Consider the following 14,136-nt stretch of genomic DNA (forward strand, 5'->3'; position numbering starts at 1 on the left):
AAAGTTAAATGTAGACCAGAGACCACACCCTACTTCCCAGCCCATTACCTTTGGCGCCCTTGCTTGGACCACACCCATTTTCAAACTCAGCCTCCATTTTGATCTCAACTACACACCTGTAACGTTTTGTGCAAGATGCAGTCACGCTATAACGTTGACAAATTTGCTTCTGTGGTAGTTCCCACTATAACGTTAGGTGTCTCCAGGGCCACATTTGGCCATGACATACATACACACACACACACACACTAGGACCTGACATGGGCTTGTTGTCACCTTCAATGAATGGCAGCAGGTGCCATCTGCTCCCTAGGCCTCCAGTCTGACCTGCAGGCTATTATCTGCTGCATTACAATGTTACTCTGTAATGTCTGCCAACAAAAAGCGCTCAAACTCACTCCCTTGCCTCTCACTTTCACCTTCTCAAGGTGAAAAACAACACCCGAGTTGCTGTTGCAGCTGGTAACAAAAATTGATAATAAAGACCATCCAGTTTAACGGCTGCTTTCTTGCCGAGAGTTAGATGAGAAGATTGATAAACGGACAGAGCGGTACCTATCTTGTTATCTATCTCTTTATTTATTTTCCCAAAATGGCCAACTTCTCCTTCAACAGGAAGCTCACAATGATGGGTCAAGCAGCATTTGGAATGTGATGATAAAGCTGAATGAAAAAATATCCTTTGTAACAGGATGTCCTAATGAATGTGTACAATGTATCTGCTCTCATTCCTGCTAGGAGAAAATAGAGCGAAGTCCTGCTCCCAGAAAGGAACGTAGACATCAGATCTGTTTCCCATCACTACACTCGCAGCTGCAGTCTTGTTTTGCAGACAGTCAAGGCCTCCGAGTTGTTTAGTAGCCGTGTATATCACAGGAGATAAAGCCAAGGCTCATTCTTGTACATCACAAATCTTCAGTGAATAATGACACAAACTGTTCATTATTCTCTAATGGTTGTAACATGTTATTAACAAAGTGTGGAACATTTCTTGGCAGGTACCACATCTACACACACGTGAGATTACAGAGGCATGCAAAAGTATTCATACCCCTTGAACTTTTCCACATTTTGTCACGTTATAAGCACAAAACATAAATGTATTTTATTGGGATTTTATGTGATAGACTAACACAAAGTGGCTTATAATTGTGAAGTAGAAGGAAAATGATATACATGGTTTTTAATTTTTTTTTTACAAATAAAAAACTGAAAAGTGTGGTGTGCAGCTCAAGCACAGTCAGATTGGATGGAAAGCGTCTGTGAACAGCAATTTTCAAGTCTTGCCAGAGATTCTCAATTGGATTTAGGTCTGGACTTTGACTGGGCCATTCTAATACATGAATATGCTTTGCTTTGATCAGGTCGTTGTCCTGCTGGAAGGTGAACCTCCGCTCTCAAGTCTTTTGCAGACTCTAACAGGTTTTCTTCTAAGATTGCCCTGTATTTGGCTCCATCTATCTTCCCATCAACTCTGACCAGCTTCCCTGTGCCTGCTGAAGAAAGGCATCCCCACAGCATGATGCTGCCACCACCATGTTTCACGGTGAGGATGGTGTGTTCAGGGTGATGTGCAGTGTTAGTTTTCCCGCAACACATAGCGTTTTGCATTTAGGCCGAAAAATTCAATTTTGGTCTCATCTGACCAGAGCACCTTCCTCCACGTTTGCTGTGTCCCCCATCTGGCTTGTGGCAAGCTGCAAACGGGACTTCTTATGGCTTTGTTCCAACAATGGCTTTCTTCTTGCCACTCTTCCACAAAGGCCCGAATTGTGGAGTGCACAACTGATAGTTGTCCTGTGGACAGATTCTCCCACCTGAGCTGTGGATCTCTGCAGCTCCTCCAGAGTTACCATGGGCCTCTTGGCTGCTTCTCTGATCAATGCTCTCCTTGCCCGGCCTGTCAGTTTAGGTGGACGGCCACGTCTTGGTAGGTTTGCAGTTGTGCCATACTCTTTCCATTTTCGGATGATGGATTGAACAGTGCTCCGTGAGATGTTCAAAGCTTGGGATATATTTTTTACAACCTAACCCTGCTTTAAACGTCTCCGCAACTTTATCCCTGACCTGTCTGGTATGTTCCTTGGGCTTCATGATGCGGTTTGCTCACTAATGTTCACTCTAACAAACCTCTGAGGCCTTCACAGAACAGCTGTATTTCTACTGAGATTAGATTACACACAGGTGGACTCTAGCTACTAATTAGGTGACTTCTGAAGGCAGTTGGTTGCACTGGATTTTATTTAGGGCTATCAGAGTAAAGGGGGCTGAATACTTTTGCACGCCACACTTTTTAGTTTATTTGTAAAAAAAAAAATTGAAAACCATGTATCATTTTCCTTCCACTTCACAATTACGCGCCGCTTTGTGTTGGTCTATCACATGAAATCCCAATGAAATGCATTTACATTTGTGGTTGGTAATGTGACAAAATGTGGAAAAGTTCAAGGGGTATGAATACTTTTGCAAGCCTCTGTATTTCTGTATGTCTATACTGTCAGATACATGGTTTACGTGCAGTTTAGTGTCACAAATTATTTTCCAAAAACTGAGTGTCCCAAATGATGAGGGTCTTATTTGAGACAGGTTAAGGTTAGGGGTAGGGTTAGGGTAGCACAGCTGGTTTAGCAGGTTCATAATTAATTAAGGACATTGTATGGGGAATTTGGGACAATAAACTGCACGTATACCGAGATACATGGCTGTATTTAACAGCATTTTAATAAAAACAAGTAATCTGGTGTAACTCAACACTTCCAATTTTGGAGTTTTCACAAGGTTGGGTTTTTTTGGATTCCATCAATGTTTTTTGAGTGGTAACAAAAACTATTGTGGACATTTTAATGAGTCCAAGTGAAAACCTTCACTGTACGGGCTTGTTGGGAGATTTTCTCTGAGACATTACAGGCATTTGGGCAAAAAAACAGTGCACATTTCTCTAAATTATGGTACTGGGAGGTCTGGCTAAAAAGCAAAAAATGCAGCAGCACTCATCAAAAACTATTTCTGAAATGTTCATTTCAGTTAAGTTTAAAAGAGTTCAAACACATCAACATGGTGGAAATATCTAGCGGTTTTTAAATATACAAATAATAACTCATTATGATTATGTTAGAGATGTGCTGTCTTTTTGCTTCATCTGCATCACAGATATTCACCAGTTCATTGAAGTTCATGATGTGTAAACGTCATGTCTTCTGTGAGGGGAAAATGAATTAGATCAGACATGAATTGCTACACACAACAAAATGAATTCAAATATTATAGGAAACATTTTATTAATAATCAAAACGCAGGGGATTCCATTTTGTATCATAACATCTTAGGATAAAAGCACCAACATCAAACAGTAACAATTCATGAAAACCCAGGGCCTTTTGGAAAGTAGGTTTGCTGTTATTGCACCTCAAACCTGCCCTGGCTTCACTGTACACCCGCTGCAGGCCACGCGTGTCCTGTGAGAGAATCCCACGAAGGACAGTGAACCTCCCTTCTTAGGAGACGCAAATCTAGACATTTTCTGAGATGAGGAAGATGCTGAAAATCGTAGCCACTTCACAGCTTCTGCACTTAATAAAAGCATTACAAAGCTGGATTTCACTGGAGACGCTGGATGTATGTGACAGTGAGAATGAAATCGGAGGATATGACTTTTGAATTTTACCTTACTGAGGGGGTTATCCTGGTCCCGAGTTAGGTTAGAAAGGGACTTAATCATGCCAAAGCATGGTTAATAAGTCTGACATGCATTACTTTTAAGAAAATTGTTTACATTGTTTCAAGCCATGTGGGAAGTTCCTGAGTTAAGACCTTTGGCAGGATTTAGAGTAAACAGCCTCGACTGCAAAAGCTCTCACAGATGATCAGAAATGTACCAGGATGGAGCATGCTGGAGAACTGCATAGAAGCTTTGATTCAAATCATGCTCATAGCTTTTTTTTTTTTTTTTTACAGTCTGTGGCTCATACACCAAAGGACTTAGAATAACAGCACCTCATCCCTTTGACTGATTATATAAATAGCTACACATCTGTAATGGTGGTAAATTTTGCCATTCCCACAAACTATTCTCACTTGCACATTCACCACGCCGCCCCTCCAGATTAGAGACATTTCCGTAGGTTAAACTGGACCGTCAGAAAGCCGCCAGGCAAGCTCGCGGTGAAGATTATTAAACCATAAAACCCTGCAGCACAACAGGAGAAGAGTAGTATTTATCAATAGCTGCAATTTCCTTGTTTTAAGTGAAGGAGAGCACCGTGTCTGACTAGTAGTATTAAAAACCGACAGGAATCTGAAGACACCATTAAAAGCATAACATGTAACGGCAAATTGTATCAAACACCAAGAAAAATCCAAATGAAAACAGCTTTGACAATAATTACAAAAGAGCTCTCAGTGCTGGCAACAAGCAGACTATGGTCTCTAATTATGCTCTACAATGAATTTCTTCTTTTCACTTGAACACTCGCAGGTGAGAAACACATTTGTGAGTGCACAGGACAGGAGTTTACAATAAAGCTTTGATTACTCATCTAATCTTCCCTTAGATATGCACCGCCAAGTGGGGAAAAAGCACACACAACACACACAAACTGAGCTTAAGTGTATTCCCACTAATCTAAGAAAAAGGAAGCTCGGCTGCTCTCACAAAGTGATACACACACATACATCCTAACACAAGAGTCTTTGCAATGACACAGTATGCTCACATTACAAGGTAGGGCCTTGCCAGTAAGACATCTAAAGACAGTGTGTGTCAAAAGGGGTTGACACGTAGTTTTGTATGCACCAGTGAAGATTTCGTTTGTAAGACCTGAATTGTCATTGTTTGCAAACCGAAGCACCATTTTTTCCTGCAGAATCTGGGTTGGTTAAAAGAAAAAAAAAAAAAGACGTGAAAACATTGGATAAAAAGTGATGACAGCTCTAGTGCTGGGATCTAGTTGTGTTCAAGCCACAGCACTGCAGTTTGTCTGTGTGTTAAATACACACAGCTTTTGACTTTCTAGTACTGTCACAAGGATTCAGATGCTGTTGTGCGGCCGTGTTGTTCAGCGCCTTCTGGTAATGTCCCGTTGTGGCAATGCTTCACTCTCCTTGGCTTCAAGCCTCCTGTTTAACAGGTCGAGTTTAAGGTCACAACGCTAGCACCAAAACACCTCTATTCACTTATAGATATATATATATAGATATATATATATATATAGACTGTATATAGATAGATATTTTATATACCTTTCTGTTTATGGAGACATACAAGGAAAAACAAAAACCTATGTACAAAAACAGTGTGTCTTGTTCACAAACAGATAAGCAGCTCTCTCTGAGAGCAAAGCAGGCTGCTTATGTTTGAAACTGCGGCGTGAGAAACACGACCAGAGGTCCTCATACCTGTTTACTCAGACTCTGAGCCAGCTGTTGCAGAGTAGTTTTATCGAAAGGTGTTGTCTACAGTTGTACACGAGGCATTCAAAGAACCAGACAATAGCATATTAAATATGAGAAATGAAATGCCAGAGAAAAAAGGCTTTACAAATGTCCGTGTACAGCACCAAGTATTCAATTTGTTTTTGATGTTTTCACTATAGAATAAATAAGATCAGGTACAGTCCAAATTTAGCACCATTGTTTTCAGACTGAGTCAAGTACACACACTATTGCATTCTACAATATCAGCACATTTCATGTAAAAAAAAAAAAAAATAGAGAAAAACAAATGCCAAGGCAAATGGAGAGACTGACAGCATAAATATAATAATCTAAATTATACACAACTATACAGTCGGAGAATGAATCACATTCACAGTACAAACATTGTTTACAAAAAACAAATTACGCAATAAAAAAGCAAACAAAAAAGGTGTGAAGAGTCCAGTAGTTTGTTGTGGTTATGGTTCATTGTTTTCTCAGTGTGTGAAGATTTGCATGCATGGGTGTGTGTGTGTGTGTGTGTGTGTGTGTGTGTGTGTGTGTGTATCAACTATATGCAGTACAATTCCACATACGTGTCCACATTTTATGTCCTAAACATTTGCTTAAACCTGCATTTCCCAACAGCAGAGATAAATATGAACAAGTTTAGCTTAAGAAGAGTTAAAAATTCCTGCTGTGAATGTATCTCGGCTGCGTTCCCACATAGTAGTGTGATTTACCAAATTGGCCGAAGAAGAAAATGTTAATAAATACAGAAAGTGGCTGACAATGTCGATATAGCACCATCTCATCAAATAAATTTCCTAGGGTCTTTTTGAAAAATTAAAATGTACTCGGCATTATTGGCACCCCTTGAAATCTTTCTAATTAGCCATATTTTCAAAATTAGGCTGAAATCAGAACATGTTGTTGTGTTCAGAATTTAAAACATACACTGATGTTCTTCCATATTTTTCAGTTCATTCATTTAAAGAATGTTAAATATGCTCCATTACTGTCACAAAACACCAACAAAGCTCATTTCTGAAGTTAACAAAGAAACTTTTACAGATGTTAAATATCTTATATTTGAAGAGAAACACTGAACCACACATTCATAATTACTTTCATCAGAGTTTAAGGGGTGTCAACAAACCAGCCAGGACTAGCACATCTTCTGCTACAGAGTAACTGTACCTTACTATCCAGTGTGAAGTTAGACCAAAATACTAAGCTCCTCATCTTGATTCATACTCAAATATGTTGCAACAAATATTCACAGAAGAAAACAGAGTTAAGAAAGCATGCATGCAGAGAGGCGACACTGCATGACATCTGAGCAGAGTTTAATGAACTGGCCTGCCTGCCTGCGCGCTTGTGTGTGTGTGTGTGTGTGTGTGTGTGTGTGTGTGTGTGTGTGTGTGTGTGTGTGTGTGTGTGTGTGTGCGCAAACACCATGCACTCATAATAAGCGAACTTTGGAGGGAACGTGACACATGACAACTTTCAGATCATAAAGGTGGACTATGTGCTTCAATCTGTTCTTAAATGTTACATTAAATCATTAAAACAGATTACTTTGCTAGTTGCTGTAATAGTGACTAAGACAAAAAAGACACATTATCATACTATTGAGCACCTTTAATTTAAACCAGACATCTTTATAATTCAGTTCATTGAGTGCTGAGCAGCAGCCAGTATACTGATTTCCATATTGTAAAATCTTCAAACCAACACATAAACATGACCGGTACCTGTGAATTCTGCTCAAGGTGACCATAGTGGTGGTTAGTGTGTGTGTGTGTGTGTGTGTGTGTGTGTGTGTGTGTGTGTGTGTGTGTGTGTGTGTGTGTCTCAGAGATCCCAGTACAGAAGCCGGTCTTGGAGGCGGTTGGGTAGTGCAGACGATTTGAAGCACCAGTGAGTGAGGAGAGTGCCTTGGTCCACACCTGGACATTTGCATAGTTTATTTAATTTTGAGGTAGTTTTCAACAATTACCTGAAACATCAAAGAAGACAGAAAAATATGTTGATGAGTGATTCTATGGATGACATAGACGGCAATAAAAAAATAACAAACGGTATTAAATCCTGTCACCCAGCATGTTTTTTTTAAATCTAAAACCCGAGAATTGACTTACCTTGTTTAATCAGAACAACGCTGTTTTGGGAGCACATGAAAAACAGGTATCCTGTCTCTCTCACTCCCTACCAGTCTCTCTCTCTCTCTCTCTCTCTCTCTCATTCTCTCCCTCTTTCCACCTTCTGATTGCCCTTCGCCCTTCCCCTCTCTGTCCTCCCCCCTTCCCCACACCCCCCAACCCCTATCTAGGTCGGGAGCCAGGGAGCTGGGAGGTTGTGTAGTTACCATGCATGCCCTGAGTCCTCCACATGCTCCCGCCACCACCCGAGCTGCTGGCCTGTGGTGGAGGGGGCAGCCGAGGCGTGTAGTGCACTGCGAATGGACGAGACGAGGAGGAAGTGGACAGAGAGGAAGAGGAGAGGGAAGCGGTAGCGGTGGCAGCAGCAGAGACAGAAGCAGAGGAGGCAGAGATGGAGAGAGAGAGGGATGACTGTGCTCTGTGGTGATGGAGAGAGGAGTGGGACAGACGGGAGGAGTGGAGGGAGTCGGATCGGGATGATGGCGGGGCGTCAGAGTGCGTGGGTGCTGAGGAGGAGGTGCTGTGCAGGGGTGGAAGAGGGGGCAGGGTGAGCGTGGGAGGAGAGGGGCTATGCAGGACTGACTGAGTGCGGCTGTGCTGAGCCTGGGAGAGGGGGAGAGGTGAGGACACGGAGGCCAGGCGCATGGAGGCTGGTTGGGGAGTGGTGTGCTGCTGGGTTTGGGAGGAGGTAGAGGATGAGGACGAGAGACTGAGCAGAGAGCTGAGGCCTCCAGAGGTGGGCAGCGTCACCCCAAACTGATGGGAAGACACTGTGGGAACCACGTGGTGAAATATACCTGCAAATCATACAGCAGAAATGGAGGGAGGAGGAGGGCGAGAGAGTGGAGGCAGAGAGAGCAGATAAAAGTGGCAAAGAGAGCGAGAAGGAGGGGGACAAAGAGAGAAGCACGGACTGAGCCAGGTTGTGCATAGCGGCAAGCAAGTCTTAAGACAAGCACACAGAAAGCAAACAGAGTCAGTCCACTGTGACTGCAAGTACACCAAATGAGTTGGCCAATTTAGGATTGCACTAAAACGTTTCTTATTGTAGCAAAATTGATTTCTGGGTTGATCTTTTGCTTACAAGTGAAATGACTCTGACATTCAACTCCAACAGATACACCCACAGAAAATGACAGTATAGTAAAGTAATAGTTATGTAAACCATGTTATTAATTCATGGCCAATCTCAAGTTTCAAGACAAATCATTGGTTCACAATTTTCTTATTTTAAACATTTTTGTTAAGCATTCATTTTGTTAAAATGCAACATTTTCCAAGGGTGTTTCTAACAGCAGCACTCAAGCAGCCAGTCCATGTGGAAGCGAGGAGCACAGGGAGTCAGTCCGTCAGTCAAACTGTCAGTGAGGCAGACAGAAAGACAGCAGGATTGGACCTCCACTTACCTGGCTCTACTAGCAGACCCATTCCCTCCGACTTATACTATTCTCTATCAAGACAACCCCAGGCTAAGACTACGACCTCACTCTTGACCGGGCTAAAACTTTACATAATCAGTTTGTCATTATGATGCTCACCTCCAGCCACTCCCCCTGCCAGCCCAGCACTGGAGAAGCTTCCCAGGGCAGAGTGTCCGTTGACGAGCCTTGGAGTCCCACTCACCGTGGATCCGCCTGTCTGGGCCCCGAACAAGGACTGTAAAACGGACGTCCCTCCAAGTGGGAACTGAGACCCCAGGTACTGCCCCACAGAGGATCCTGTGGTTGAGGAAACTGCTACAGGACTGCCCCCGACCTTCCCACTCAAAATGCCTCCACCACTGCTGGCAGCAGCAGATATGAAGAGGTTCTGACTGGCCATGCTGCTGCTCGTCTTCAGTTCCCAGTCGCGAGGGGCCTTCTGTTTCTGGAGGGCCTGGCGTTGGTCGGAACCACTGCCTCCCTGGGCACCAGCACCACCGCTGCCTCCACCCCGGGGCCCTGCCTCCTGACTGAGGAAGGGGTTGGGGTTCATGTAGCTGGAAGACTCTCCATCACTTCCTTTCCTCACCTGCTGATGCTGTTGTTTGTGGTCAGAATCTGAGTCTGTGCCCCGGCTCGACCCCCCCATGCCAAATGGAGAGCCCCCCTGTCTCAGGTCAGAGTTGGGTTGCTTGGGGTCAGAAATGGGTGAAAAGGTGGATTTCCACTTGCTGGTAGAGGACAAGGAGGATGTAGAGGAGGCCTCACTGCCTGTGCTGTTACCACTGCTGCTGCCAGACTTCCTGACTAAGGAAGGAGAAAGGAAAGACGGGTTGGCATTAAGTAGCAGAAGTCTTTATTTAAAGTGACATTTTCTTTTCTTACCTCTTTCACCATCCCCTAGTCTACCAGGTCCATCTCTGCTCTCCAGGGATATAGTGGCAATTTTTCTTTCAATTCTAGAATTAAATTCAAAACAAACAGCCATAAGCGGCAACAAAATGAGTTTGACCCCCATAATATCTGCAACAGAGCAATCAAAAGGCACGATCAAGGTCATCTTTTCTTTCACCAACGGCTGATTTGAAGAAAATTGAGTAGAAAGCAAAGAAAATGTAATTGGTCACCAGGCTACTAAGCAGAAACCTAGAAAGGAAAGGGAAAATAGCTTGCAGCTGTACTGGAGACCAGCAAAGTCATCTTACGTAAAAGGTAGCTGAGCAGGTCCATCGTTGTTCCTCTTAATCTATTATATTATAATGACTATATTACCGTGAACTGGAGCTGTCCGCAGGGTATCCTGAGTCCTCGTCATCAGAGCTGGGGGCAGAGGAGTAACGGCCTGTGCCATTGAGCTCCAGGGGGCGCTCTCTCTTCAAGATGGGAGGCTGGTCCAGGTCAGGCCCAGCGGGGCTACGGCTTGATTGTTCTGGGGAGGAGATGGCAGAGATCTCCAGAGGCTGGTTGATGTTGTTCACCTGTTGGGACAAAAGACATGCAGATGACACTTTGCAATAAAATCAGGTCTTGAATAATGTGATGGCAATCTCATTGCCTTCATCCACAGAGAAATCTGGGTGCTTTGTGTGCAACCACTGTTTTGCTGTTTTCCCAAAGCCTTTATGCCAAGGTATTTACACATACCCTTTATTTGTTTTTATATATGAAAATGCTGAACATACTTGTACAATCACAATCCTGAACTTTGTACAATCTGTAAAAAACACCAATAAAAAGAGTTTGCAAAAATAATAAAAACAAAATAATATCAGGTTCCTGTCAATTTTCTCTCTTCATGCCTTTTGGTGACTCACCATGGTGTTGATGTTGAGTGGCGATCCTGAGGAGTGGTTGTTGGAGCAGAGCCCGGGGAATGACCTCCTCTTTGGGGATCCGCTGGCTGCGACAGCCACTGTGGAGCTGCGTTTCCTTCTCCCCCGCTTACGTCCCTCTTGAGAGACGAGGCCGTGAGAGGCGTGTGATGACGACATATGTGTGGGTGTGGGAGTGTGCTGTGTGCCGGGGGACTGGTGGTGGTGGTTTCCATGGTTACTGTGGTATCCCTGCTTGTTGCCAGTGTGATGGTGGAGGCGTGATCCTCCGGCCGCGCTGCCTGACGAAGAGGAAGACGAGGAGGAAGAGGAGCAAGAGGAGAAGAAGATTCTCCTCCGCAGTTCACTGTCCTGGGGCTCCGTGTCAGATTCACCTCCTTGACGATCCTGTCCATCTTCTGGAAGAATCCTTGGGGGTCCATCTGCATACTGGAGCACTCCTCCAGTGCTGAGTGGGGGGCTCTGGATGGGACCTCCTCTGCCCAATGATCCTGACAAAGTAGTGTTGGAGTGTGGAGGAGGTGATGAAGAAGCCCCATTATGGTCCTCAGGATGGGGACCTCCATTCATCAGCCCTGAGCTGGATGAATATCCTAAACAGAGACCAAACAGTTAATGGTTAAGGATGCAAGGAAGAACAGCCAGTCAAATATCAAATATAAAACACAAACTATTAAATGCACTTTATTAGTAATAAAAAAAGCAATTCATTCTATGGTAACACTAGTGAATGTAATATGTAAACAATACATTAAGTGGTTGAAGGGTAATCCTTACCATTGGTCTGACCTGCCTGAAACACAGGACTCGGAGTACTTCTCTGAAATTATGAATGCAGACAATATATCACAACGTAAAATTCAAAGAAACAATATCAAAAAATTAAAAGAATTAGAACTAGAATTTGATCCAACATAACTTTAACCTGTTTAGCTTACTGCGTACACATCAATCTTATTCTTCAGTGTGCATTTCATTTATTACATGTGGAGCAGGGCACTAATGTACTTTATGACAGTACCTACATTACAGTACTACACTGAACAAACTCACCAGTCTCTCAGCACGACTGGGCAGCACCACGCTCGCCAGAGGGATGCTGACTGGTAGTTTACTTGGGTGGACAGTGCTCAGAGGGATACTTATTGGAAGGCTCGTAATGCTGTTGTCACCCTGAACAGATGGGCTCCTCTCCTTACCACCCTATATAAACAAAGGGACAATTACTTAACAGTGAGAGAGCTGCAAGGAAGGTAGAAAACGTACAGACAGAGTGGCCAGTGCATGTGTACAGACAGCAAGAAAATATAAACATTTACCCTTTCAAAACCTTTATTCTGGGCATCAGCTGCATTGGGTGAGGGGCAGTTCATTTTGGCTCCAAGTGGAGAGTTCACACCACCCAATTCCCTTAAAACAAAGGAAAATGTAGCTTAAACTAGTTAGCTGTCTGTTTGAACTTGAAGACCTTGAAAACAAAAAGTTTATTATTGAAAATTTGGGAGCTTTTAGTGCCAACCAACCTGTGTGCGGTCAGCCCTGGACCTCTGAAGTGAGCAGAGGCCGTGGGGTCCTGGTTAAGGTGTCTCCGCAAGGCAATCTTTGCGGGGGAGAAGCGTGTGTAATCAGGAAGAGCGTAGGAGGAACTTTGCTGCCTTTGCCGGACATCAGCGATGGCGGGTAAAATCTCATGGTCTGGAGAGATGGGCAGGTAGCGAGAAAGAAGCTCCCCCTTGGTGTTGGCCCGGTCAAAACAAGGTGAGCTTGTGCCATTGATAGACAGCTCTGGGCTGACGCCGTTGAGGGCTGGGGCCGAGGACAGGCCAAGCTTAGAGGAGTCCATGTCTGTGGAAGAGCGAGATTCTAGGCTCTTTCTGTATGGGGAGCCATCACAGGGGCTGTAGGATTTAAGGTGAAGCAGCTCCTGCTGCCTTTGGCTTTTCTCCAGCTCCACAATGCTGATCTACAAACAGACACCAGAGGGAGCCATTACACAAGAAAACAGGCATCCTACAACAATGATGATATGTGTAGGAAAATGTTTGTGACAGCAATTCATCAACTCTTCCTGAAAGCTACATTTTATTCAGTTTAAGGGACAAGGCTAATTCCTTTGAATGTTTCTCTGAAGAGCCAGTGGGACGGACAAAAGTGGGAGAAAGGATGGAAGAAGAGGCCACAGGAGAACACAGCAAGTATCAAGGAAAATATATATATATATATATATATATATATATAAAATGGAGGAGGCGGACTGTGTACCTGCAGCTCCAAGCAGTGTCTCTGTTTCTCAGAGATTTGTCTGCGTAGTGCCTGCTTCTCCTTCAACAAACTCTCCAGACACAAAGAGCCCCAATCTAGCTTTAGCTCCTCACATCGGGACTTCAGCTGGAAAACAACAAACGCACACACTTGCTGTTATTTATTCACTTGGAGAATGCTCTAGCAAATTGAAATATAATTTCATATCAGCTTAAAGTGCAAGGCTGTAAGACCATTAAGACCATTATAACTGAAATTCAAGACTTATATCACGTCGATCAAAAACAAAAAAAAAACATCAGATGTCAGAGTCCGGAAACATCGTCTGAAACAAATCCCCAATTTCAGAGTTGCGGAGCTGCTGCGTGGGTCTTGCATAGGCAGTGTGGAGGTAGTGCTGGGGCCGGGGCTGGAGCCGCCAGATAATTGGCAGAACTGGCGGATGGCTGTCGTTTGCTAGAGAACCTTCACATCATTTAGATGTTCCTCACTTACTGCATGAGACTCCAGCACCAGTACACCCAAGGTTCCCAGTTCAATTGCTTTCTTGCATAAGAAGCAGTAGGCTTCAAATACATTGTTGGCAACTGGCTTTAATCAAGCCCTAAATTATTTTTTTTTCAAGCCAAGTATTGCTAAACTCGCACTTCCCTATAGCTGAAGAATAAAATCCGTTTTGTGTCTGTGGTACAATCCGAAAGACACTTGCGGCAAAAACATGAAAGCTGATTGGCTGCAATATAAGATGCATGTTGTTCTCATTTGTAGTCATAATACTGTAAATTGTATTTGGACTAGCGAAAGAAAGAACTACGACAGCACAGAATAAAAAAATAAAACATTCTAAAGCGCTGCAGCAGCATTTCAATGAGCATTAGAGGTAGCGTTACATGGATGTAGGAAAATTAAGACCGGTTTAAAATTATTTAAGACCTAGAACACAATACTTCAGCAAATGTAAGACTTGTTAAGGCCTAAAATTTGGATTTTTAAATTTTAGACTTTTTAAGACCCCGTGGAAACCCTGACTGTGGATGATTCTGT

General features: G+C 43.5%; 1 protein-coding gene and 1 long non-coding RNA gene across 6 annotated transcripts in view; one reads left to right on the forward strand and one right to left on the reverse strand.

Moving 5' to 3' along the window:
* The first annotated feature begins 1,233 nt into the window (after nt 1–1,233).
* On the forward strand, nt 1,234–2,037 carry LOC116063459. The gene is made up of 2 exons (XR_004108281.2): nt 1,234–1,489; nt 1,552–2,037. It is a non-coding gene; the product is annotated as an uncharacterized LOC116063459 (long non-coding RNA).
* Nucleotides 2,038–3,249: 1,212 nt separating this feature from the next.
* Nucleotides 3,250–14,136, reverse strand: part of dot1l (DOT1-like histone H3K79 methyltransferase) — a 28,198-nt gene continuing 17,311 nt past the window's right edge. For 2 of the 5 annotated variants that reach the window (XM_031318445.2, XM_036007511.1), the window contains 10 exons: nt 13,093–13,218; nt 12,354–12,793; nt 12,150–12,240; nt 11,884–12,033; nt 11,608–11,650; nt 10,813–11,423; nt 10,271–10,476; nt 9,884–9,957; nt 9,116–9,805; nt 3,250–8,374 (listed from right to left, as the gene is read on the reverse strand). In XM_031318445.2, coding sequence (XP_031174305.2) covers nt 7,740–8,374; nt 9,116–9,805; nt 9,884–9,957; nt 10,271–10,476; nt 10,813–11,423; nt 11,608–11,650; nt 11,884–12,033; nt 12,150–12,240; nt 12,354–12,793; nt 13,093–13,218 — 3,066 coding nt within the window. In that variant the 3' untranslated portion in view covers nt 3,250–7,739. The remainder of the gene's footprint in view (nt 8,375–9,115; nt 9,806–9,883; nt 9,958–10,270; nt 10,477–10,812; nt 11,424–11,607; nt 11,651–11,883; nt 12,034–12,149; nt 12,241–12,353; nt 12,794–13,092; nt 13,219–14,136) is intronic. The other 3 variants (XR_004898846.1, XM_036007510.1, XM_036007509.1) reach the window with 3 other exon arrangements.

The sequence above is a fragment of the Sander lucioperca genome, chromosome 11 (genome assembly GCF_008315115.2).
Source record: "Sander lucioperca isolate FBNREF2018 chromosome 11, SLUC_FBN_1.2, whole genome shotgun sequence".
NCBI classification, from domain to species: domain Eukaryota; kingdom Metazoa; phylum Chordata; class Actinopteri; order Perciformes; family Percidae; genus Sander; species Sander lucioperca.